Source organism: Mytilus galloprovincialis, chromosome 13 (genome assembly GCF_965363235.1).
Source record: "Mytilus galloprovincialis chromosome 13, xbMytGall1.hap1.1, whole genome shotgun sequence".
In the NCBI taxonomy this organism is placed as follows: domain Eukaryota; kingdom Metazoa; phylum Mollusca; class Bivalvia; order Mytilida; family Mytilidae; genus Mytilus; species Mytilus galloprovincialis.
The window spans coordinates 73247742-73275445 of NC_134850.1; the positions used below are offsets into that span (position 1 = coordinate 73247742).

Sequence of the window (27704 nt, forward strand, 5' to 3'; positions counted from 1 at the left end):
ACACACCACCTCATTACACACAAATCGAGTGTACCAACCCAAAGGTGCACCGCCTTCACCGCCTAGATCAGTCGACGGCGGGGAGCAACTTGAGTTAGCTGAAACCAAGCTAACCTCTGTTAGTTCAACTTGCACAGATATCTCCAAAGACGGCAACAGTAGTAAATCTTGTGCCAAGATACTTCCTGTGAATGTCTTTCACAAAGATAATCAGGACAAAGTAATTCGCATGTAAATACATGCAATTATTGACGACCAAAGCAACCGGTCTCTCGTGGCTTCTGAATTCTTCAGCCTATTCAATGTACAGGCAGAAACAAAAGACTATTTGTTATCCACATGCTCCGGCAGCAAGGTTACTTCCGGCAAACGAGGAAACGGCTTTGTCGTGAAGTCTGTACAAGACAATACTAGATTCAATCTGCCTGAACTGATTGAATGCGATAACATTCCCAATAATCGGAACGAAATTGCTACACCTGAGGATATATTGCAATATCAACACTTGCAAGAACTACAAAAACATATTCTTCCGACTGATGAAAAATGCAAAATCCTATTGCTCATTGGAAGAGACCTTATAGAGGCACATCATGTCCTTGATCAACGTCTAAGACCACCAAAGGCTCCATTTGCGCAAAAGTTAAACCTGGGTTGGATTATCGTTGGAGAAATACGCTCCGATTAGCAACATGTTCACCTTGAACTCACTACAGAGGAAACAAATCCAACTTGAAGTGTTGTGAAACCACATACAAAGAAATTACCTGAGTGTAATAAAACCAACACCCAGTCATGTAATAAAACTAACACCCAGTCAAATGAAATTCAAACTGATTTGTTCAAACATTATCCCCGTTTACATGGGCAATTGAAAAACGAAATCAGCGACTTCTATCGTCAGATTTGCAGAAGCCGAAAAGTTCACTTCGAAAGCCACCAAAAGTGAATGTCAACAAAGAAAAGTACATCCGAAAACATTCAATTCCCAAGGAAAGCTTCAATTCGCTTTTGGATACGCAAGGACAAGAAGAAAGCAGAATAGACAATTCCAACGTAAGTCACAGAGAAAAGGAACATGGCACGGGATGGTTTACTGTATGCCGTAAACATAAAGGAAAGCGTCCGTCTCGCAAGACGTCCTCGTTAGATCGCATATCCGTGTCGAAAGGAGATTCTTCAATTAGAACTACAGCCATGGAGTTGGATCTTAGATCGCCGCGATCTCGTCGGAAACACCGCCTTGTCTAGGATAGAAGCTGTGAAATACCCAGCCTCTCGTTGGACTACTTCTAAGTGGAACTTTGGACTGTTGTTATATATTTAACATTTTATTTGTTTTTGATAATGGAATAGTGATGTCAGAAAGACCTCAGACGGGAAGTGTTCTGGAACTTATTCATCATTTATTCTTCATTTGATCATCATTTTATATTGTTAACGTTTCATTGCGTACACGATTTAATTCAAGACAAAACCCGACGTGTGCAAGAATATTCATCTTTTTATTATTATAAAGAACATTAACAGCTTTATATATCTACGAACTGTTTATCTGTATATTTAATGGACTTTAATTATCATTGAACACATTATAAAATTGTATTTATATTTGTATTTTCAGTTTTTCACCATTTGAATTGGTAGTGAAATAAAAGTCAGCTCCTGATTGTTTTATCTTTACTTAAACCCAGTCATCTTGGTTACACTCACTGGTCCGGCCAGTACACAGCATGTTACACATTACACACCCTTTAAACTAAAGGTCTTGAAATTAAAAGTTAATAGGTTGTCAGCCATCTTTTCAAAATAAAACTATTCATGCTATAATTTTACATTGGAGCAAAAATGGAAACCTTGTCTTTTGAGTAGCTTGAACAAACAATACAAATATGTGTCAAACATTAAAGACGGTATAGACACCTTTTTTAAGTATGATTAGTTTGTATGGTTGGCTTGCTGGCTCATAAAAGTAACCAATGTTTTAAACATAGAGATCCTAGGTTAACATTTGCTGCCTCACATAACAATTCTATTGACAAAATAAATTTGTCTAATTTGTATAAACTCACGTTTTCATGAAATGCTTGACCATTTCATCATTAGCGAAGTCTAATGGTGTTTTCCCTTCATTATTCTTTATTTCTATATTTGCTCCACTTTCTAGTAGTAAACATATGATAGCTGTATCTTGACTGCTACTGGCTGCCTTGTCTAATGCAACCTGAAATTAAAATATCAGGAATAATATATCGTCACAGTACCCAAATTGCACCTTTTTAATAAAAGTAGTAGCAAAAATCTAACATGTTTTGTTAAAAAACGAAACACTTTGTACTTTTATCATTTGACATTAAATATATATTGAAATATGCACAAATGTTCACAGTATACATCAACAGATGAAGTATAACTGCAAAAATTAAAATGAACAGAAACTTTGCCAAAAGGTAATCTTTTAAAAATGAAACCCATTTTTTATGATTCAGATGGATTCAAAATCAAATTGGTTGAACCATATAGTAAATAATGATACACCTATAAAATAAACACAGAATGGGAACTTTTGTCTGGATCATAAATAAACATAGGTGAAACCAGATGCTCCGCAGGGCGTAGCTTTATACGACCGCAGAGGATGAACCCTGAACGGTTGGGGCAAGTATGGACACAACATTCAAGCTGGATTCAGCTCTAAATTTGGATTGTGATTAAATAGTTGACACAGCATAGGTTTCTGACACAGAATGAATGTGTTCTAATGAACTTAAAATTTTTGTTTTCTCTTAGAGCAATTCACTATGCTGTTGAATATTAATCCTCTCAAAAAAATGTTTGAAGAAATTTTCTTTTTTATTTATGAAATTTCAAATGAGAAAAATTGAACCCAATTTTTTTAATCACATCCCCCTTTCCCTTATTCCAAAACTAATCTCAATTAAAATTTCTAATGGAGTTTGCAACAATAACTACTCATTTAAATACATCATAAAATATTAAGATGTAAAAAAACTGCTTGTTATCACTGAATGGTAAAGATTATTTTAATTTATCAGTTGGTAGTAAAAAGTGAATATACATTGTATATTGTATATAACAAAGATTTAAGTTGATTCTGGACAAAGAAAGATAACTCCAATTAAAAAAAAATCTTGCTATTGAACAATATTTTGCAATTAGATATTTCTTGCTTACTATTCTGGACAAAGAAAGATAACTCTAATTAAAAAAAAATTTGCTATTTCACAATATTGTGCAATTAGATATTTCTTGCCATTGCGCAATACTGTGCAATTGAAAAGACTTGCTATTGCACAATACTTAATATAATAATTTTAGATCCTGATTTGGACCAACTTGAAAACTGGGCCCATAATAAAAAAATCTAAGTACATTTTTGGATTCAGCATATCAAAGAACCCCAAGATTTTAATTTTTGTTAAAATCAGACTAAGTTTAATTTTGGACCCTTTGGACTTTAGTGTAGACCAATTTGAAAACAGGACCAAAAATGAAGAATCTACATACACAGTTAGATTTGGTATATCAAAGAACCCCATTTATTCAATTTAATTTTTGATGAAATCAAACAAAGTTTAATTTTGGACCCCGATTTGGACGAACTTGAAAACTGGGCCAATAATCAAGAATCTAAGTACATTTTTAGATTCAGCATATCAAAGAACCTAACTGATTCATTTTTTGTCAAAATCAAACTAAGTTTAATTTTGGACCCTTTGGACCTTTATGTAGACCAATTTGAAAACGGGACCAAAAGTTAAGAATCTACATACACAGTCATGACAGTTAGATTCGGCATATCAAAAAACCCCAATTATTCAATTTTGATGAAATCAAACAAAGTTTAATTTTGGACCCTTTGGGCCCCTTATTCTGTTGGGACCAAAACTCCCAAAATCAATACCAACCTTCCTTTTATGGTCATAAACCTTGTGTTTAAATTTCATAGATTTCTATTTACTTATACTAACGTTATGGTGCGAAAACCAAGAAAAATGCTTATTTGGGTCCCTTTTTGGCCCCTAATTCCTAAACTGTTGGGACCTAAACTCCCAAAATCAATACCAACCTTCCTTTTGTAGCCATTAACATTGTGTTTAAATTTCATTGATTTCTATTTACTTAAACTAAAGTTATTGTGCGAAAACCAAGAATAATGCTTATTTGGGCCCTTTTTTGGCCCCTAATTCCTAAACTGTTGAAACCAAAACTCCCAAAATCAATCCCAACCGTTCTTTTGTGGTCATAAACCTTGTGTCAAAATTTCATAGATTTCTATTAACTTAAACTAAAGTTATAGTGCGAAAACCAAGAAAATGCTTATTTGGGCCCTTTTTGGCCCCTAATTCCTAAAATGTTGGGACCAAAACTCCCAAAATCAATACCAACCTTCCTTTTGTGGTCATAAACCTTGTGTTAAAATTTCATAGATTTCCATTCACTTTTACTAAAGTTAGAGTGCGAAAACTAAAAGTATTCGGACGACAACAACGATGACGACGACAACGACGACGACGCAGACGACGACGCAGACGACGACGCCAACGTGATAGCAATATACGACGAAAAATTTTTCAAATTTTGCGGTCGTATAAAAACTGTCAAAATATGTGCAATTTGAGTACCCTCACATAACATAATAATTGGCTGTACCCATGTCACATGTACAGTCAGGGGACTTACTTAAATTAGTGATTTTTAAATCACTTATTTAAGTAGCAAATACAAAGTTTTGTCACAAAGTGTGATTTTGTAGTTTTACCAAAATTTTAAACACATAGGTTAAATAATGTCTTTTCATTAGTAAAATTGAAAAAAATGACCTTTTTGCTTCTTTTAAGTAGCAAGGTTTTTGCCTTAAAAGGGAAATTCCGCGATTTTTTTACTTATCATCTAATTATGTTCATCTTAACATAAAAAACACATTTGCAAAGTTTTAAATTTATATTCCTTCTAATAACAGAGAAAATCAAGTATTTGTAACTTTTTTGGTTGACCTTCTCGAGTGGGTTGTGACGTTTTAGCCCGATGTGTTGAATTCTGGAAAAAAATAAAATCTGTTTAACTCTTATGGCTTATCGACAATATACATAATTAAAAGCGCACAGCTGACGAATGGTCGTAGTTATTAACCACAATATAAGAATGAACGAAAATGAATATGCGTATGCCGTTTTGTATTGATTGAATTAAACTCCTATAAAATTATCTCTAGTAAATATTTCGTATAAATTTCATTAATTATTGTTGAGATTTTTTCACAAAATATCTATTGAACATTTTTACTGACATTGAACTGAAAATATTTCCGTTCTATTTACCGTTATTATTTTGATAATCATTTCAATACAACTTATGTGTGAGCAGAGTGTGTATATTAATTTGTAAAGGTTACTGTATATTTCTCGGCTTGAGGTCAATTCATTTACCTTGTAGCTATTTAGCCGCAGGTGTGAGTTCAAGCGTACACAGGTATGAATGTTGTTATTTGGAAAGGATAAACAGAAAGGACCAGAAAGAGTATGCGGTATTTAATACACTAAGTTTTAATACACTATGAGAATAAAGATACAATAATTAAATTGTGTAAATTAATTGAAAATAAAAATTCAATTCGTAATTTCGAAAGTGTATAAAAATAAAAGGAAACAATTTTTGATTACTTTCTTAGCGGCAATTGGCGCTAAGTTTCAAATATGAAGTAAAAAATAGTACTTTTAATCTTTAATAAAAACTAAATGAAATATATTACCCAATTTGATAAAAATATACTATTGCACATCTGTTTGATATACTTTACCGGAATTTCTTTACTTGTATTCAAATCTGGCTGTGTTTAAATGCTAACAATCCTAAAACTATCGCAATTTTAAAGTTTTTATTGAAAAAAAAAATACAACATACAACATGCATGTACTAGTATTACAGGGTTCTTGTGTCGTTCACCTTAGACACACATCTTTTTAACGATGTTTAAAAATCAAAGAGCTGAAAGCTCTGAGGAAAAATGACGCCACTGCCTCTAATATTGGGATATTTTTTATGCAAGTCTTGATTTTCACATACCGTAATAAGTTTAACATGGCAACATGTCTCGTAAGCATATAATTGATATTAGTATATGCGTGTGTGAAGTGAAGATGACAACTGACTGGTTTTTGTTTTAATACAAATGAACAGATCAAGAGTCAAGACTACCTGAATGATCTACAGTATCCAATGACTACTGACTGGGTTTTTTTTGTACAAATAAATAGGTCAAGACTACCTGAATGATCTTCAGTATCCAATGACTACTGGCTGTTTTTTTGGTACAAATATATAGGTGATCAAGAATACTGGAATGATCTACAATATCCAATTATTACTAGCTGTTCTTTTGTACTAATAAAAAGGTCAAGACTATTTAAATGATCTACAATATCTAATGGCTACTGGCTGTTCTTTTGTACATACTAAATAAATACTACCTGAATGATCTAAAGTACTCTAAGTAATGTGTAATTTTTTTCTTGCAATTACATTTGCTAAATCAAGAATACAGACTACTATAAAAAAGAAGATGTGGTATGGTTGCTAATGAGACAACTATTCACAAAAGACCAAAATGACACAGACTTTACAACTGTAGGTCACCGTACGGCCTTCAACAATGAGCAAAGCCCATACCGCATAGTCAGCTATAAAAGCCCGATAAGACAATGTAAAACAATTCAAACGAGAAAACTAACGGCCTTATTTATGTAAAAAAAAATGAACGAAAAACAAATATGCAACACATAAACAAACGACAACCACTGAATTACAGGCTCCTGACTTGGGACAGGCACATACATAAATAATGTGGCGGGGTTAAACATGTTAGCGGGATCCCAACCCTCCCCCTAACCTGTGACAATGGTATAACAGTACAACATAAGAATGAACTATAACTAGAGGCTCTAAAGAGCCTGTGTCGCTCACCTTGATCTATGTGAATATTAAACAAAGGAAGCAGATGGATTCATGACAAAATTGTGTTTTGGTGATGGTGATGTGTTTGTACATCTTACTTTACTGAACATTCTTGCTACTTACAATTATCTCTATCTATAATGAACTTGGCCCAGTAGTTTCAGTGGAAAATGTTAGTTAAAATTTACAAATTTTATGAAAATTGTTAAAAATTGACTATAAAGGACAATAACTCCTCAGGGGTCAATTGACCATTTCCGTCATATTGACTTATTTGTAAATCTTACTTTGCTTAACATTATTGATGTTTACAGTTTATCTCTATCTATAATAATATTCAAGATAATAACCAAAAACAGCAAAATTTCCTTAAAATTACCAATTCAGGGGCAGCAACCCAACAACAGGTTGTCAGATTCATCTGAAAATTTCAGGGCAGATAGATCTTGACCTGATAAACAATTTTACCCCATGTCAGATTTGCTCTAAAGGCTGCGGTTTCAGAGTTATAAGCCAAAATCTACATTTCACCCCTATGTTCTATTTTTAGCCATGGCGGCCATCTTGGTTGGTTGGCCAGGTCACGGGACACAATTTTTAAACTAGATACCCTAATGATGATTGTGGCCAAGTTTGGTTTAATTTGGCCCAGTAGTTTCAGAGGAGAAGATTTTTGTAAAAGATAACTAAGATTTACGAAAAATGGTTAAAAATTGACTATAAAGGGCAATAACTCCTAAAGAAATCAACAGACCAAAATATTTGTAGATCTTACTTTGCTGAACATTTTTGCTGTTTACAGTTTATCTCTATCTATGATAATATTCAAGATAATAACCAAAAACAGCAAAATGTCCTTAAAATTACCAATTCAGGGGCAGCAACCTATCAACGGGTTGTCCAATTCATCTCAAAATTTCAGGGCAGATAGATCTTGACCTGATAAACAATTTTACCCAATGTCAGATTTGCTCTAAATGCTTTGGTTTTTGAGTGATAAGCCAAAAACTGCATTTTACCCGTATGTTCTATTTTTAGCCATGGCGGCCATCTTGGTTGGTTGGCCAGGTCACCGGACACAACTTTTTAACTAGATACCCCAATGATGATTGTGGTCAAGTTTGGTTTAATTTGGCCCAGTAGTTTCAGAGGAGAAGATTTTTGTAAAAGATGACTAAGATTTACGAAAAATGGTTAAAAATTGACTATAAAGGGCAATAACTCCTAAAGGGGTCAACAGACCATTTTGGTCCTGTTGACTTATTTGTAGATCTTACTTTACTGAACATTTTTGCTTTTTACAGTTTATCTCTATCTATGATAATATTCAAGATAATAACCAAAAACAGCAAAATTTCCTTAAAATTACCAATTCAAGGGCAGCAACCTATCAAAGGGTTGTCCGATTCATCTCAAAATTTCAGGGCAGATAGATCTTGACCTAATTAACAATTTTACACATGTCAGATTTGCTCTAAATGCTGTGGTTTTTGAGTTATAAGCCAAAAACTGCATTTTACCCCTATGTTCTATTTTTAGCCATGGAGGCCATCTTGGTTGGTTGGCCGGGTCACCGGACACAATTTTAAATTAGATACCCTAATAATGATTTTGGCCAAGTTTGGTAAAAATTGGCCTAGTAGTTTCAGAGGAGAAGATTTTTGTAAAAGCTAACGACGGACGACGACGGACGACGGATGCCGGACGCCAGACGCCAAGTGATGAGAAAAGCTCACTTGGCCCTTTGGGCCAGGTGAGCTAAAAATCAGTTGAAAAAGGCTCAACTCATCAGACAGACAAAAATACAAGTGGACTAGTATCCTTTCAAACCAAATGATTATGAAGAGCCTGTTGTAACAAGCTCTTATACCCTACTAGTCCTATAACATATGACTTCGCATTCTTATTAAATTTTTAACATTTTTAAACTGATATTTTCATTATTTTTTTTAATTTTGAATGCGAAGTGTGACACATTGATAGTAATTTTTTTTTTATCAGAACAGTAAATAGAAATAGTAAATAATAGTAAATGCTCCCAAGGTCATATGTTATAGGACTAATTACCCACATACTCATTAGATAAGTTACTAGTGACATAGTTATTTCTGTTACTTGAAGCAAATTCTATTTCTGTAGATTTATACAATAGCATAATATTGTTATACTTGTTTTATTTCACCTTGAAGATAAGACATATAGGGATACTCCTTTGATTTATTATTTCATGTCAGTCAGGTCCCTTTATATGAAACGTGAAACCACTTCTCTGCCATATTGATATTTTAAATAACAACTCTGCTCAATTTGATATTCATTCTTTAAACATATATCATAGTTAGTTAATTTTTAATTTACACTAATCCACAATATTTCATGTCAAATTTCTGTCTCCATTTAAGTTTATGCTTTAATTCCAAGTAATTATGCTGTTATATTGGGTCACCATATATTCAACTTGGGTGGCATTCCAGTTATTGAAATTTGTGTCAGATTGGATAAGGAACTAGACCTTTAGGAATTGATCTCATTATTTAATATGGAACCATAGTATGGGACCCCTACCCGGTAACAAAATAAAACATGTCAAGCGGCAAAATTTATCACCAGAGATTACAAGTCAAGAGAGGATGGATAAGTCTTCAAAATGCTTGCCAAACTGGAACTTCAACAAGATCTCCAGACAAGGACGAACAAGGAGTTGAAGAAATTGAAGCCAAAGTTAGTATTTATGTAAAAAGTAGTTGAGGGGCTGATTTACGCTATTGAACCAGACGAATTCCTCAAAAAAAGCATGTCCAAAGAGAACCATAACTGCAGAGAAATTCAAAGAATACCACGCAACAATTATTGTGGAAAACAATGGAAAAGCAAGTAAAGAATAACTCTTACTGTGAGTTTATTGACATTCCACTATAAAATAAAACACCGTACATTTTGCAAACTCATCCTTTGACAGTGATCGCGCCGAATCAGCTATGACGACACTGTTGTGCACGCATCAAACGTAGAGAGCTTCAAATCTGTTCTCCCGCCCCGCCAAAAAATCGGCGGCGCTCTCTCAAACCGTTGTATTAAAGCCAGCATCTACATCGAAAATTTATTCATATGTCATACAGATACAGTCTGTTACAGACTCTACAAGTGTAACTTTGTAAACAAAGATTGAGTCAGATTTCCGGTACTTCGATCTGTCTTATAACCAGTAGAAAGGGGACCAACACGGACATATTATATTTTCTTATAAAAAAGGAAGTTGTTGGTAAAACGAAAGGACTATCAAGTATTCCCCGATTAATTATATATCTTTAATGTTTTAACAATGTTTTAGTTTTACTTCACATAATCAATAAAGTTATAAAAATAGATTTATGAGTATCTTAACTACATTGGTTGGTACACTTCGATCGTTTTGGTAATAAGAAGGACCGGAGGTATGTAAACTGGTTCCCGGTTGATTTCTACACATGATAATACAAGCAGATTCCAGTTTGTATATAAAATAGTAAATACGAAACCAAGCGCGGTAGGCGGAGAAATGTAATGGGGAAAAAAATATACGAAACCAAGCGCGGAAGTCAGAGAAATGTAATGGAAGTTCAGGTCAGCAGTATTGGAACAAGACGCTGAAAGCGTCATTTTCCAAAAAAAGACACTACCAATTTAATGTCATATTTCCCTATTTTTTAATATAACTATAAGTCTTTTATCTGGCAAGAATACCCCTATTTAGCGGACAAGCAGTTTATTCTTTTTTTTCTGTTATTGAATACCAAGAAAGAAAATAAATCCCACAATTAATTTGAAACTTTGATAGTTATCCAGCAAAATATTCACATCCCTTGGGGAGAATTAGTATTCGTCCAGTGGCATATATAACATGCATGTCGGAACAGGAAATTTGGCATAAAGTACTTTCAGAACCATGTTCACAATATAATACACTATACCCAGCAATTGTGATGACGAATTCCTTCCTTTGTTCGAGAACAGTCTTATTGAAATAGAAATCTGTGATTTTACTATGTCCATAACTTGGATGAACCATAGCAAGTTAAATATCCACCTGTATTTAATTCAAATTGGTTCTCTTCTTCTTCTTCGTCCATCGATTTCCCATAATAACATACTGTTGTCATAGGAGGACTAGTCTATTTACAAAAGTTTTAACACAAATTAAACAAAATGTATATTTCTTTCTTATGTTAAATGTATAAATGTATATAATTTTAAATTGCAACTATCTATAGTTCCGTAACTTTCTATCCAGGCCAGGGCCGTAACTAGCCTCTTTAAAAAGTGAGGCAAAATATATTCGGCGAGCGTAGCGAGGCGAATATTTTTTGGGAAGGGTCTGAGGCCGCTGAAGGCCCCCAGAAGCTCTGTTAAAAACCGAGAGGATGGTCAAAATGGTGACACGCAGTGAATTGATACTCTAAATTTAAAATCGATGGTGATCTCTTGTCTAGCAGAATAAAACTTTAATATCTATGAATTTGAGCATTTTTATACAGAATGGACATAATATCAATTTTTGATTTTTTTGCAGAGTTTCCCTTTAATGCTATCATTTAGCTGCAAATTCTATTTTAGTTGAAACAAGAATGTGTCCTCAGTACACGAATGCCCCACTCGCACTATCATTTTCTATGTTCAGTGGACCATGACATTGGGATAAAAACTCTAATTTGGCATTAAAATTAGAAAGATCATATCATAAGGAACATGTGTACTAAGTTTGAAGTTGATTGGATTTCAACTTCATCAAATACTACCTTGACCAAAAACTTTAACCTGAAGCGGGACAGACGGACGGACGGATCGACGAACGGCAAACGGACGCACAGACCAGAAAACATAATGCCCCTCTACTATCGTAGGTGGGGCATAAAAATGGTATAATTATGGCTTTACATAATGAACTGATACTTTCTTAAAAGATTTTTCCCAGCAGTGGGAGTATTTTTCCTGTGAAGTTCAAGGTTTCATCTTTCAGATTGTAATAAAGTTCTACTGTTTGCGATAAAAATTTCACTTTTCGGGGGTGTTGAAATTAGTGGGGGTTATTAAGATAATGATTCTTAAAGAAGTGATTTTTGGGAAGTAAATTGAGGTACGATACTTAAACATGTGATTTTTATGTCATTATCCAAGATTCAGTACAAGGCCATCACCTGAAATGACCTGGTCATCCTATCAACACAGATGTTGGTTCTGATAATTTTAGAAAAATAATTAGTCCCTGGATCATTAGTATTCTATATTCATAATTACAAATAAAATTAAATCATTGATGTAACTTGAGAGATTGGACTCATTTTTGTTGAAATGTGCTACATATAGTTTGTCCCTTAGCCACAAGGTTCCTATGTAGACCTCTGCAACATAATTTTTCAAGTTATTTTTATTTGTGCTAAATATTACTGTTTGACTTCAGTTTGGTTTTTTTCTAGTGAATTTTTGTGTCTAAGTACTTAAATTCAGGTCTAACCTTCTCATATGTAGCCTACAGATTGACTGATGTTACTTACCGCTTTGCCTAAGTTATTCTTGACCTGTGCCACATGTAACTTACTGCTTTGCCTAAGTTTTTCTTGACCTGTGCCACATGTTACTTACCGCTTTGCCTAAGTTATTCTTGACCTGTGCCACATGTAACTTACTGCTTTGCCTAAGTTTTTCTTGACCTGTGCCACATGTTACTTACCCATACCTGCCAACGGTCACTATTTGCGGGGGATTTCCCCCATGGAGGCTCCCAAATTGAAATTTTGAAAGAGCAATTTTGTCCACAATTTAAAAATACAATTAATTTTACAATGACTTAAGGCTTATAAAAGTATGAAGAAGCCAAAAAACAACATTAAAAGGTATTTGCAGGCCCCCTAGAAGGTTTTTTAGGACTCTGACAGCCATCTTGCACGCAAAACCCCCATGGGGATTTTGAAAAATTGGCAGGTATGCTTACCGCTTTGCCTAAGTTATTCTTGACCTGTGCCACATGTAACTTACTGCTTTGCCTAAGTTTTTCTTGACCTGTGCCACATGTTACTTACCGCTTTGCCTAAGTTATTCTTGACCTGTGCCACATGTAAAGCTGTATTTCCACTACTATCTTGAGCATTTACATCACAGCCTACAATATAAGTCTAACATATAAATACCACACAACATAGTAAACATATACGGAATCAGGGGATTTGGTAAGCAGATTGCTACTCAGGAACTCGTCTCAGAAAAAAAATCCTATATACCCTTATATAACACAAGGTACTTATCTTACATTTTAGAAAAATGTCAAGCGGTCACGAAATTCCGTTATATGCCGCTTTCTAGTCTGTCAACCCTATTAAAACTTGTTATATCGTAAATCTAAATTGATTTATCTTTACAATGGTGTATAACATGCCTACATTTGTTGTGGGAATCATCCAAAGCAATCCTACCAAAGTATGTCAATCGTAATAATTTCGCCAACCGCTGAAGAATTGGCAATAAACATGTCACGTCTCTTTATATATCTCGGTTTCTGATTGGTCAATTTATGGGAAAGTTCAAATGATAATCAGAGTTATCTGATCTTGTTTCATGTTCATACGTAAAGTCAAGAGGGAGTCTGAATGACATTGACGTCATGGGAAAATTTGTATCTAAGAAAGGAAACTCGTAACTTATTAGACATACCACAAATAACATTTGTGAGGTTTTTTTTCAAGGTATCTTATACAATTTTACTAAGTGGGGGACAAGTTCTATTCAGACAAAAAATAACATTTTTTTCTGAAATTGATTTTATAATTAATCATTTACTGCGAGACGTTTATTGCCAATTCTGTGTAGGTAGACGAAATAATTACGATTGACATACTTGGGTAGGACTGTTATGGATGATTCTAACAACAAAAGTAGGCTTGTTATACACCATTGTGAAGATAACGACATAACAAGTTTTAGTGGGGTTGACAGCCGAGAAATCGGCATATAACAGAATTTCGTCACCTTTTGATATTTTTCTAAATCGCGAGTTAAGTACCTTGTGTTATATAAAGGTATATAGGAATTTTTTTTCGGAGACGAGTGCCTGTGGATTGCTCTGAGGGATACGATTGCCATTGTTTTTATTGATACATGTATTAGTATTATTTTCAAAAATAATTCAACTGCATGTGTAAAATGCTCTTAAAATGTAATTTACGTAATCTGAAAAGTTATTCAACTTTAAAAATAGACAATTTTGATACATGTGTATGAACAATGTACTTATTGTGTTTTATTTTTGAACTATCAATTCCAAGTTGACTTTTCACAGCAGTCACTGAAGTGAGAGAAGGTATTTCACTTCATACCTTATCACCTATTTTCCTACGTGAATTCTAGGTGGAACCCCATTCCTAACTCTTTAAATATTTAATTTCCTTTGGGTCAGTGGGCATGACAAGTTAATTTTTCTTGACGTATCATTGTTTGACGAAAGTGACTTACGAAAGGGAAACAACTCAAAGTGATAATATGGAAGACTCCATTTTGGCTGAATGGGTGTTCTAGTTACACTTTTACGTTGTGGACTACATTTATTCTAATTTAAATGATGCATATCATTTAAAACAAGTGAAACTGCGAGCTACTGCTCACTGATGATACCCCCGCCGCAAGTGGATAATATTAATAGTGTAAAAATATGCAAGTGTTCGGTAAACAGGAAGTTGTCGAGTGATGAATCTGAAAACGCATCACACGGTATACCTGACTTATAAAAATCCTGAAACCAAATTTCAGAAATCCTTGTATTGTAGTTCCTGAGAAAAATGTGACGAAAATTTTCAACTTGGCTATCATGTGTAAAATCATACAAGTGTTCGGTAAACAGGAAGTTGTCGAGTGATGAATCTGAAAACGCATCACACGGTATAGCTGACTTATATAAATCCTGAAACCAAATTTCAGAAATCCTTGTATTGTAGTTCCTGAGAAAAATGTGACGAAAATTTCAACTTGGCTATCATGTGTAAAATCAGACAAGTGTTCGGTAAACAGGAAGTTGTCAAGTGATGAATCTGAAAACGCATCACACAGTATGGCTGACATATATAAATGTTGATACCAAATTACAGAAAGGGTGGATGTGTAGTTCCTGAGAAAAATGTGACGGACTGACTGACGGACTGATGGACGGACGGACTGACAGACAGAGGTAAAACAGTATACCCCCCCTTTTTTAAAGCGGGGGTATAACAGTATACCCCCCCTTTTTTAAAGCGGGGGTATAATTATGCAACAATCGTCAATAGCAGACAGACATAGAAACGATCTTGTGAGTTTCAAATTAATCAAGGGAGTTGGGAATTCAGAGCAACCATTCAATCTGATACCCCTTCAGGTACCAGTCTTGTATTACGACTCCAGTTTCCGGTGCATGTCAAAACATGGAGGGAAACAAAATAGTCCATTTTTTTCTGAATTTTTTTCTGGACTCAATTTTTTCTGTTTGATTATAGGTTTATGCTGAATTGAAACATATATATAGATTTTTAAAAATTCTTGCATCTTTTTGGGGATATCAATTCAGGAAAGTGGAAGGATATCATGTTTACTGGAAGTGGTGCGGCCTAGTAAAAACAGCAAATAGAAAGTAGAAAAAAAATGTTGGCTTCGGGGTTACGTAACTTTTTATTCTTCGTGGCATGACCCACTTTTTTTTCTCGATTAAATCACAATTTCACATTAGTACATACATGAAATGAACATGAAATTTTTTTTCTATGTAACATTTTTTATTTTTTTATTTTCAAAGATCAGCTGTTTAGCATGTAAGCCTATGGAGCAGTCAATTACAAGACTGCAACCTTCAAGTCAAGAAAACTGTACGCATGCTCATAATTATCTAAACAAACCCTAGACTTGTGATTTGTAGCAAGGACGTATATTAAATGTTAATGAAATGACCTCCATTTCTTTATGGAAGCACAATATATATCAAATATCAGTTTCATAACGGTGATATATAAGAAAACTCCACTTCAGTTCTTATATGACAGAAATAGATTTATCGATCTGAATTCAGAGAACTCTCGCATGTTATCAAAACTTGGGAATTCCCTCTGACGTGTTTCTAAATTTATAAAAACACTAAATATAAATACTGCTTAATTCTGATTTTCCGTGTTATTAAAAACATGCATACAAGTCGAGGGAAATATCGAAACATGACATTATAGGACAGTTGTTTAAATTCAATCCTTTTGTTTTTTATACCATTTAAAGCAAGACAATCTCAAGAATCTGAGATGTTCCTTGATGTTTAGAATAAAACAGTTGACGTGAGGGCATGGCCCTGAGTCAATGGTATAAGTCTACAGATTGCTTAATCGTATCCCAAAAGCAGCTGATGCATTAAAATCAAGAAGATGAAATAACATCTATTGACAGATCCCCTATTTTCTTAAAACTATTCCTTAGATATTCCTCATGCCGTGGTTCTGAGGAAGATAACATAAGAAGTTTTCTCTTTACATATTCCCTGTATCCCTTTAGAAATAGATGCAAAACTCAGTTAACAGTAGTTATATATATTGCCTTGATGCAGAGATAACATTTACTCTTGTCTCTGTACCCTTCCCCAAAAACAAAAAAAAAACATGCAACTAATTCTATGAAACAGATATAAGACTCACCAACAGTTATCAGTAATTCCATTGTTTTCTTTTTGCCTTGAGAAACAGCTAAAATCAAAGGTGTCCTCTCCGTACTATCGCTTATGTTTATGTCTGCGTTACCTTTCTGAAAAGATCATTAAAGCAATGTTCAAATATTGTTTGCTATTTTATTACTCATTGTTAGCAAAATAAGATATTATTTTCATAAAAAAAAGTCTGTCCTTAAATTTTATTTCTAGCTATGGTTTGCTAACTGTCTATTGGTAAAAACCAGAAAATAGATTAAAAAAAAAACACCTAGAAATTAGGTAACTATTTAAAGTAGAAAAAGGCTTTTGAAAAGATATGACAATATTCTTCAATTTTATTCATATTTCCATAGAATTTGATTATTATTCCTTGATTTATTTTACAACTGAACTTTTCTAAAGGACTTTATTTAGGTGAGAATACATAATAAGTAACATAAATTTTTGGTAAATAAAATGAATCAACGGTTAATATAGAGGCAGAAGACCCCAAAGGAGCATTCAAAATCATAAGTCAAATATAAACTGACAATTCCATGGCTAAAAATGAAAAAATACCAAAATACAAACAATAGTACACAAAACACAATACAGAAAACTAGAGAAACCAACTCTACCAAACACTGGGGTTGATCTCAGGTGCTCGGAAAAGGTATGCAAATCCTGTTCCACATGTGGCACCTATTGTATAATCTTACTTACAGACTGAAGAATACTGGCAATCTCCACTCTATCATTAACAGCAGCTATATGCATGGCTGTACTACCATCTTTCATCTTAGAATTTACACAGGTTCTATCATTGCCTATTATCATCTCTACAGAGCTGTAAACAGAAATGTATATTAATAATTTAAACAAGCAGTTTCAGACAACAAGATGTGACAGTTTATAGAGAACAGACACCAAGTGGTGGTAATAAAAACTGCTTACTAAACAACTTTTAATAGATTTGAATTCAATCTTATAAAATGGAGACAACTTGAAATGGTGTAACTATAACACTGTCAATTTATTAATTGTAAATCTTAAATTGTTTATCATAATAATAATTACTAACTTTTTATTATCCTTTAAAACTGCCCAGTGAAGAACATTGAAACCACGACTATTTTCTGTTGTAAACTTTGCCATTTTAGATCCCAGGACATATTTCAATATATCTTTGGGGGTATCTTTCTGTGATATGGCATCGTGCATTGCTGTGTCATTATCATCATCCTGAAAAATACAAAAAGATGTCTTTACTGCATAGAAATGGAATTATTTATCACCCTTCTGAATAATATAACACATATTGCAATGCTGTTCTTTTGATTGTTTGCCTGCACTCTCCTGGTTAATTATATGTCAAATTCTTCCTGAGTTCATAAACATATAATAAGAGGCTCTCAAGAGCCTGAATCGCTCACCTGATAAACAATGACTTCGGCCATGTTTTTTGACGAAATAGAAAATAAAACACAAACTTTATTTTATACACCCTACTGATCATTCAAATGAAGTTTGGTTGAATTTGGTTGAGTAGTTTTAGAGGAGAAGATTTTTTAAAGTTAGCAAATATGATGAACAAATTGTGAAAAATTGTCATTAAAGGACAATAACCCCTTAAGGGGTCAATTGACAATTTTGGTCATATTAACTTATTTGTAGATCTTACTTTGCTGATCATTTTTGCTGTTTACAGTTTATCTTTATCTATAATAATATTCAAGATAATGACCAAAAACTGCAAAATTTCCTTAAAATTACCAATTAAGTGGCAGCAACCAACAATGGGTTGTTTGATTCATCTGAAAATTTCAGGGCTGATAGATCTTGACCTAATGAACATATTTACTCCATGTCAGATTTGCTTTAAATGCTTTAGTTTTTGAGATATAAGCCAAAAACTGCATTTGACCCCTATGTTCTATTTTAAGTAACGGCGGCCATGTTTTTTGACGGATCAAAAATCGAAGCACAAACTTTGTGCAGGATAATCTAAGGAACAATCATGCTAAGTTTCATCCAAATCCATTCAGAAGTTTCAGAGGAGAAGATGTTTGAATAATTGTTAACGACGACAGACGACGACGACGGACGCCAAGTGAGGAGAAAAGCTCACATTTCCTTTTAGGAAAGGTGAGCTAAAAACTGTAAAATATCCTTAAAATTACCAATTCAGGGGCAGCAACCTAGCAACGTGTCGTCCGATCCATCTGAATATTTCAGGGCAGATAGATTTTGACCTGATAAACAATTCAACCACAGTCAGATTTGATCTTAATGCTTTGGTTTTTTGACATTTTACCCCTATGTTCTACTTTTAGCCGTGGCAGCCATCTTGTTTAGATGGCCGGGTCACCCAACACATTTTTTAAACTAGATACCCAAAAGATGATTGTGGCCAAGTTTGGATTAATTTAGCCCAGTAGTTTCAGAGGAGAAGATTTTTGTAAAAGATTACTAAGATTTACGAAAATGGTTAAAAATTGACTATAAAGGGCAATAACTCCTAGAGGGGTCAACTGACCATTTCGGTCATGATGACTTATTTGTAAATGTATCTTTGCTGAACATTATTGCTGTTTACAGTTTACCTCTATCTATAATAATATTCAAGATAATAACCAAAACAGCAAAATTTCCTTAAAATTACCAATTCAGGGGCAGCAACCCAACAATGGGTTGTCCAATTCATCTGAAAATTTCAGGGCAGATAGATCTTGACCTGATAAACAATTTAATCCTGTCAGATTTGCTCTAAATGCTTTGGTTTTTGAGTTATTAGCCAAAAACAGCATTTTACCCCTATGTTCTTTTTTTAGCCATGGCGGCCATTTTGGTTGGTTGGCCAGATCACCGGACACTATTTTCAAACTAGATACCCCAATGATGGTTGTGGCCAAGTTTAGTTCAATTTGGCCCAGTAGTTTCAGAGGAGAAGATTTTTGTAAAAGATAACTAAGATTTATGAAAAATGGTTAAAAATTGACTATAAACATGATAAAGGGCAATAACTCCTAAAGGGGTCAACTGACCATTTCAGTCATGTTGACTTATTTTTAGGTCTTACTTTGCTGAACATTTTTGCTGTTTACAGTTTATCTCTACCTATAATAATATTCATGATAATAACCAAAAACAGCAAAATTTCCTTAAAACTTCCAATTCAGGGGCAGCAACCCAACAACAGGTTGTCCGATTCATCTGAAAATTTCAGGGCAGATAGGTCTTGACCTGATAATCAATTTTACCCCCATGTCAGATTTGCTCTAAATGCTTCGGTTTTTGAGTAATAAGCCAAAAACTGCATTTGACCCCTATGTTCTATTTTTAGCAATGGTGACCATGTTTGTTGATAGATCAAAACTACGGATACAATTTATAAACTAGAAACCCTAAGGAACATTCAGTTAAAGTTTGGAAGTATTTGGCCTAGTTGTTTCAGAGGAGAAGATTCTTGAAATAGTTTACGACGACAGACGACGACAGACGACGGACGACGACGGACGCCAAGTGATGGCATAAGCACACTTTGGCCCTTAGGGCCACATGAGCTAAAAACATAAAATATATAGTATGGAATGTAAAAAATATCATCTTTGTTAGAATATTAAACTGATATCGAATCAGTTTTGAAAATATACTTCTCATATACAACTCCTATAAGGAAGAAAATTGCAACCAATGCTTACTTTTGTCATGAAGTATAAAGCTACAAGGATAGTAAATTACACTAAATCCTTTGTTGTGAGATGGTATAAATCGATGCTGATACAACTAAACTAGTTTCCAGGAGAACAAATACAAATTAACCTCCAACCTTTAGATTTTGGTCACATCCTTTATCTACCAACACTTTACAAAAGTTAGGTTGACCTTTTACCTTTAGATTTTGGTCACATCCTTTATCTACCAACACTTTACAAAAGTTAGGTTGACCTTTTACCTTTAGATTTTGGTCACATCCTTTATCTACCAACACTTTACAACAGTTAGGTTGACCTTTTACCTTTATATTTTGGTCACATCCTTTATCTACCAACACTTTACAACAGTTAAGTTGACCTCTTAACCTTTAGATTTTGGTCACATCCTTTATCTACCAACACTTTACAACAGTTAAGTTGACCTCTTACCTTCAGATTTGGGTCACATCCTTTATCTACCAACACTTTACAACAGTTAGGTTGACCTTTTACCTTTAGATTTTGGTCACATCCTTTATCTACCAACACTTTACAACAGTTAAGTTGACCTCTTACCTTCAGATTTGGGTCACAACCTTTACAACAGTTAGGTTGACCTTTTACCTTTAGATTTTGGTCACATCCTTTATCTACCAACACTTTACAACAGATAAGTTGACCTCTTACCTTCAGATTTTGGTCACATCCTTTATCTACCAACACTTTACAACAGTTAGGTTGACCTTTTACCTTTAGATTTTGGTCACATCCTTTATCTACCAACACTTTACAACAGTTAAGTTGACCTCTTACCTTCAGATTTTGGTCACATCCTTTATCTACCAACACTTTACAACAGTTAAGTTGACCTCTTACTTTCAGATTTGGGTCACATCCTTTATCTACCAACACTTTACAACAGTAAGGTTGACCTTTTACCTTTAGGCTTTTGTCACATACTTTATCTACCAACACTTTACAACAGTTAGGTTGACCTTTTACCTTTAGATTTGGGTCACATCCTTTATCTACCAACACTTTAAAACAGTTAGGTTGACCTTTTACTTTTAGATTTTGGTCACATCCTTTATCTACCAACACTTTACAACAGTTAGGTTGACCTTTTACCTTTAGATTTGGGTCACATCCTTTATCTACCAACACTTTACAACAGTTAGGTTGACCTTTTACCTTTAGATTTTGGTCACATCCTTTATCTACCAACACTTTACAACAGTTAAGTTGACCTCTTACCTTCAGATTTTGGTCACATCCTTTATCTACCAACACTTTACAACAGTTAAGTTGACCTCTTACCTTCAGATTTGGGTCACATCCTTTATCTACCAACACTTTACAACAGTTAAGTTGACCTCTTACCTTTAGATTTGGGTCACATCCTTTATCTACCAACACTTTACAACAGTTAGGTTGACCTTTTACCTTCAGATTTGGGTCACATCCTTTATCTACCAACACTTTACAACAGTTAAGTTGACCTCTTACCTTTAGATTTGGGTCACATCCTTTATCTACCAACACTTTACAACAGTTAGGTTGACCTCTTACCTTCAGATTTGGGTCACATCCTTTATCTACCAACACTTTACAACAGTTAAGTTGACCTCTTTCCTTCAGATTTGGGTCACATCCTTTATCTACCAACACTTTACAACAGTTAGGTTGACCTTTTACCTTTAGATTTTTGTCACATCCTTTATCTACCAACACTTTACAACAGTTAGGTTGACCTTTTACCTTTAGATATGGGTCACATCCTTTATCTACCAACACTTTACAACAGTTAGGTTGACCTTTTACCTTTAGATTTTGGTCACATCCATTATCTACCAACACTTTACAACAGTAAGGTTGACCTTTTACTTTTAGATTTTGGTCACATCCTTCATCTACCAACACTTTACAACAGTTAAGTTGACCTCTTACCTTCAGATTTTGGTCACATCCTTTATCTACCAACACTTTACAATTATCTACCAACACTTTACAACAGTTAAGTTGACCTCTTACCTTCAGATTTGGGTCACATCCTTTATCTACCAACACTTTACAATTATCTACCAACACTTTACAACAGTTAAGTTGACCTCTTACCTTTAGATTTGGGTCACATCCTTTATTTAACAACACTTTACAACAGTTAAGTTGACCTCTTACCTTTAGATTTGGGTCACAGCCTTTGTCTACCAATACTTTACAACAGTTAGGTTGACCTTTGTTGACTGCTATATGTAAAGCTGATTGTTTTTTAGCATTAACAGCGTTGACTGTAGCTTTATTGTCTAATAGAACTTGGAGTATTTTACTTTCCTTCCTGTAAATGAAATATTCAACTTTATCCAAGGGGAATTCATAAATACAAGATATGAAAAATTCTTTTAGATGTAATCAGTAAACATTTATCATAAATGTCAGTAATTTTGTGACTTTTTCAGAAGTAATTTTTCAATCTTTTTTTTTAATTGATAATAAATGTGACAGCATTGCTTCCCTTAGAACATTAAGTAGATGCTTAGTCAGCCACAAGAGGTTGAGCTAGGTAATAACTTCTCTGACTCGGGTATTTAAAGCATTGCCTTATAACACAGAGGTCACAGGTATTAGGTCCTGGAAAACGCAAATAGATTTTGTAATAAGAAAATCTGTTAATCATACTCTCTATTTCTATTTGATGTCTAACTCAAAAACCCATAGTGGTTAGAGAGAGGATTTCTAGCCAGGGTATGTGTTACTTAAGATATAATAGTATGATACCCCTTGAGGTGGGGGAAGTGTGACAGGACTCATAAACACAAAACCAAAGATTAATTCCTTTCTAGATCCATAATGACAAAGCCTCAAATCCAGTCCATCATATATGGTTTCCCTTTTTCAGTGCAGTTGCAGAATAGAAACAATCCTGTCACTGTATGATAATTTCCCTATTGTTATTAAATCTCACTTCATTATCTGTAAACATGGTAAATGATGAAATCTACTTGAGGATATTCATTATCTAGGGATATTTGGTATCCTCTTTTGGTAATGGTCCTAAGAAGGGATGAAATATAATTACCCATAAGCAGCATAGTGTAATGCTGGATCTCCTTCGCTATCCTTTATGTTGACATCAGCTTTGTTCTTCACGAGGAATTCTACTATATCGTAATAACCTTCGTAACATGCTAACTGTAAAGCTGTCTTACCCTCTATCTTTGTATTGATCTGAAATTGTTACATAGTACTGTGGATTCATTTATTTACGTGAGTACCAATTTTCATGGATTGGGATAAACTTGCATTTTCATGGATATTAGATATCGTTGTTTTGCCAAAGTCTGCATACATTCCTTTGGAAAATTTGTAATTCAATGAACAATTTAATTCAGGGTTCGTCTGTGCCAACAAAATCTACGAAAATTGTTATCCAACGAATATTAATGAATCCACAGTAACATAATAATGAACTTTAACATTACAGACAGGAATTCATCAAAATTATTGATATCTTTTTAGCTTTAATTTAGCATTTCATTTCTTTATTTTATATGAAACATAAAACAAATCGCAAAAATTCTTGGATGAAGATTGAGCACTTACAACGGGATTAAACATGTTTGTGAGTGCTCTTTCTTCATCTGAGAATTTCTGGTTTGTTTTATGTTTCATATAAAATAAAGAAATTTTCATGAGACTGTCCCAAGCTTGTTGTACACTCACTAGTGTTGTCCTTGGTTTATGTCAGTCCTTTTTTTTAATTTATAAATTGTTTTGTTATAAAACTGGTCATTAGTTTTCTTGTTTGAATTAATTGATTCTCATTTTTCATTTTTGGGCTTTTTATAGCAGTATGGGTTTTTCTCATTGTTGAAGGCATATACAGTGGCCTATGATTACTTACTACCCCTTTTCTTCTTTCTAGTGGTTAGTGTTTCATTGGCCATTATACTACATCTCCTTATTTTTATACAATAATCCCAAACATTGGATGTTATATGAAATATCCTACCTTATCTGGGTGTTTTTTGACAATCTTTTTGACAACATCAAATTCTCCTTTGGCTGCAGCCTCTACTATAGAATCATTCTCCTCTTCAGTCCCAGGACCTTCTCTCAACATGGCTACATGGAGCTGAGCAATGGCTTCAGCGACAGCTATAATAAATATAATGATTATTTCCAGATGAGAGGAGTTTACAGTCTCTTGAAATCTTTCATTATATAGACTATACCAGGGCTTCCAAAAAATATTTGAGCCAGCCAGACATTTTATATCTGATCCCGATTTTAATCTCTTAAGACTTAGTCACAAACATTGACAAAAGGCAATTATGGTAATCAGATTGGCCATTCCAATGATTGACACTAGATAAAAAAAAAAGCGATTTTAAACTTTACTTTGATATGAATTTGATTTTCGGATGTAAACTGATAAATTGGCGGTGCATCATTCATAGGGTGCACATCAGCATGTTCATATCAGCCTTAAAATTGAGAAAGGAAATGGTGAATATGTCAAAGCGACAACCACCCGACCATAGAGCAACAAACAACAGCCGAAGGCAACCAATGGGTCTTCAATGTAGCGAGAATTCCCGCACCCGTAGGTGTACACTCACTAGTGTTATGTGAGTGTACACCTACTCTTTATTTGTGCATAATGACATTGACAAAAACTTTACTTTCGTTTTTAACTAAACCGGATGTTGACTTGACAATGGTAAAACATGGACCAGAAACGGAAACGTAAAATCCGTGTATGTTTACAAAGCACGACTAAGTGAAGCTCTTTCCACGTTATTTCTTCAATAGAATACTTGAAATGAACGTTAGATACAGGTATCAATTTTAGTTTTAGCATTTTTGAAGAAATGTATGATGCATAATTAAATTTCCCACCTGTGCACATGCGCACACGTGTTCTAGTTCTTACAACGTAGTTCTGACGAGTTTTCATTTAAAACCTTTTTAAATTTTTCATCAAATCATGTTGATAAATCTAATTTCTAATAATTTTAAATTTTGGGACTAAATCAATTAGATACAAACCGCTGAAATGTAAAAAAAATAATTGTGAATAGATCGATAATTTTTACGATGTCCGGTACTAAGAATAGTTACCTGTCATCTGAACAGGTAGATTTCAGCTGTCCAACAACTAATTAGGCTTGATTAAAATTAGAAAGTATTGAAGTAGGGGTTGTTTTGATTGTAATTAATCATCATGTCACTTTAATGACTGGAAATGTGTGGATGTTAAAAGCAAAAGGTTGGGTCAAAAAGATCATGAATTATGTTAAAATGACTGAAAAAGCCTTGAAAACTAAAAAGTAGATGACCGTTTCATGCTTTGCTCAGCCGGACTTTTATCGGATATTATAGAAATGACTGGAATATATGACTGTCTTGGAAGCCTTGGACTATACTAAATACATATACAGACAAATTCTGGTTAAACTATCAAACAACCAGTCGACCTAAAATACCATAGATTGTTTCCAAAATGCTTTAGCTATAAGAAAGTCCTGAATGTAAGCATAAATTTTGGTGGAATTCTTTTCAAGGTTTTCCTTCATCTGCCAAAATAATCGAAAATAAACACACCACAAAATTACCCTCTATACAGTATAATACACATACCCTGTCCACCCTCATCCCCTTCAGATCCTGTCTCTGATTCATCATCCGAATGATCTCTGGTGTCCTGTCTAGACAAGACTGGTATTGATTTAGCTGTGCTGGCATCGTCTATTGGCATTATACAGGCTGGGTTAAATATCCAGGTCTTATCTCCTATCTTAATTCTCATATCACCATCACTATCAAGGCGAACTATTCTACCATTCTTTCCAAGAGCCTAGAAATAAAACCATAATCTATTAATAACGTCTGAAGGTTGTAAACTTTGACCTTGACTTAGTCTTCATTTCATCATTCTATCATTGGACTTGTGTAAAGGTTATCTTTTTAAACTTTGACTTTGACTTAATCTTCATTTTATCATTCAATCAAATGACTTTCTAAAGGTTATTATGTTTTAAACTTTGACCTTGACTTAGTCTTCATTTTATCTTTCTATCATAGGACCTGTCTATAGTTTATAATGTTTTAAACCTTGACCTTGACTTAATCTTCATTTTATCACAGGACTTGTGAGGGGGGGTAGGAGGTGTCCTGATCCCGAAATCCCGGGTTTAACAACACGAAATTCCGAAATCCCGGGCTTAAAAAACGAAATCCTGAGGTCCATAAATCCGAAAAATAAGAATTCCCGGATCCCGAAAGGGTCAATCCCGAAATCCCGAGCTTGAAAACACCCAATCCCGGAGTCCCGAAAAAGGTCCTATACCCCCTCACTTGTCCAAAGGTTATTATGTTGACTTTTACTTACAGTCTTCATTTCATCATTCCATCCACCATGACCTTTCTGTAGCTCTTTGACAGCATTATAATTATCCAGAATAGTAACAGGATCTCCTTGGGTAAAGGTGTGTTTCTGTAAACAGATATTGATTAAAGGTGTGTTTCTGTAAACAGATATCGATTAAAGGTGTGTTTCTGTAAACAGATATTGATTAAAGGTGTGTTTCTGTAAACAGATATTGATTAAAGGTGTGTTTCTGTAAACAGATATTGATTAAAGGTGTGTTTCTGTAAACAGATATTGATTAAAGGTGTGTTTCTGTAAACAGATATTGAGTAAAGGTGTGTTTCTGTAAACAGATATTGATTAAAGGTGTGTTACTGTAAACAGATATGGATTAAATATGTGTTTCTGTAAACAGATATGGATTAAAGGTGTGTTTCTGTAAACAGATATGGATTAAAGGTGTGTTTCTGTAAACAGATATGGATTAAAGGTGTGTTTCTGTAAACAGATATGGATTAAAGGTGTGTTTCTGTAAACAAATATTATTTTGTTCAAAAAAAGCAAATGATGAAAGTGTTCAATTTTTTCATCTTATTTTAAAGACAGTGTCTACTCCTGTCTTTTTCTTTTTTACCTTTTTTTTTACTTGCTCACTTAGTTCACTACTTCATAAATGATTCAAGTTTTAATGACATTAAGTTGCTCACTATTGTTAATTATACTTTATTGATGATCAAGATTTATTTCATTAAACGTTAACTCACCCTGGTTAAAGCTACTTTATTGATGACCCAAGTTTTACTGTCTTCGTACTGTACTTTAACACTCATCCCATTGTAAAGGAAGCCAACGATGGTTCCTGTTTCTTCCAAACACTAAAATCACAAAAAATAATTTTACTGTACAATGTGTATTTGTTTCTTCTAAATACTACTGGTCAAGGAACAGTTACCGTCAGTTAGCGCTGTAACCCTTTGTCTTTGGAAGTGTAGACATTCCATAT

General features: G+C 34.0%; 1 protein-coding gene across 2 annotated transcripts in view; it reads right to left on the bottom strand.

The window, feature by feature from the left end:
* Positions 1-27704, bottom strand: part of LOC143055906 (E3 ubiquitin-protein ligase MIB2-like) — a 66612-nt gene that overhangs the window by 24199 nt on the left and 14709 nt on the right. For both annotated transcript variants that reach the window (XM_076228958.1, XM_076228957.1), the window contains exons 7-17: positions 27466-27576; positions 26723-26827; positions 25972-26188; positions 24341-24486; positions 23408-23556; positions 22510-22666; positions 17718-17878; positions 17360-17483; positions 16647-16752; positions 13032-13111; positions 2073-2224 (exon numbers count right to left, since the gene is read on the bottom strand). In XM_076228958.1, the coding sequence (XP_076085073.1) occupies positions 2073-2224; positions 13032-13111; positions 16647-16752; positions 17360-17483; positions 17718-17878; positions 22510-22666; positions 23408-23556; positions 24341-24486; positions 25972-26188; positions 26723-26827; positions 27466-27576 (1508 nt within the window). The remainder of the gene's footprint in view (positions 1-2072; positions 2225-13031; positions 13112-16646; positions 16753-17359; positions 17484-17717; positions 17879-22509; positions 22667-23407; positions 23557-24340; positions 24487-25971; positions 26189-26722; positions 26828-27465; positions 27577-27704) is intronic.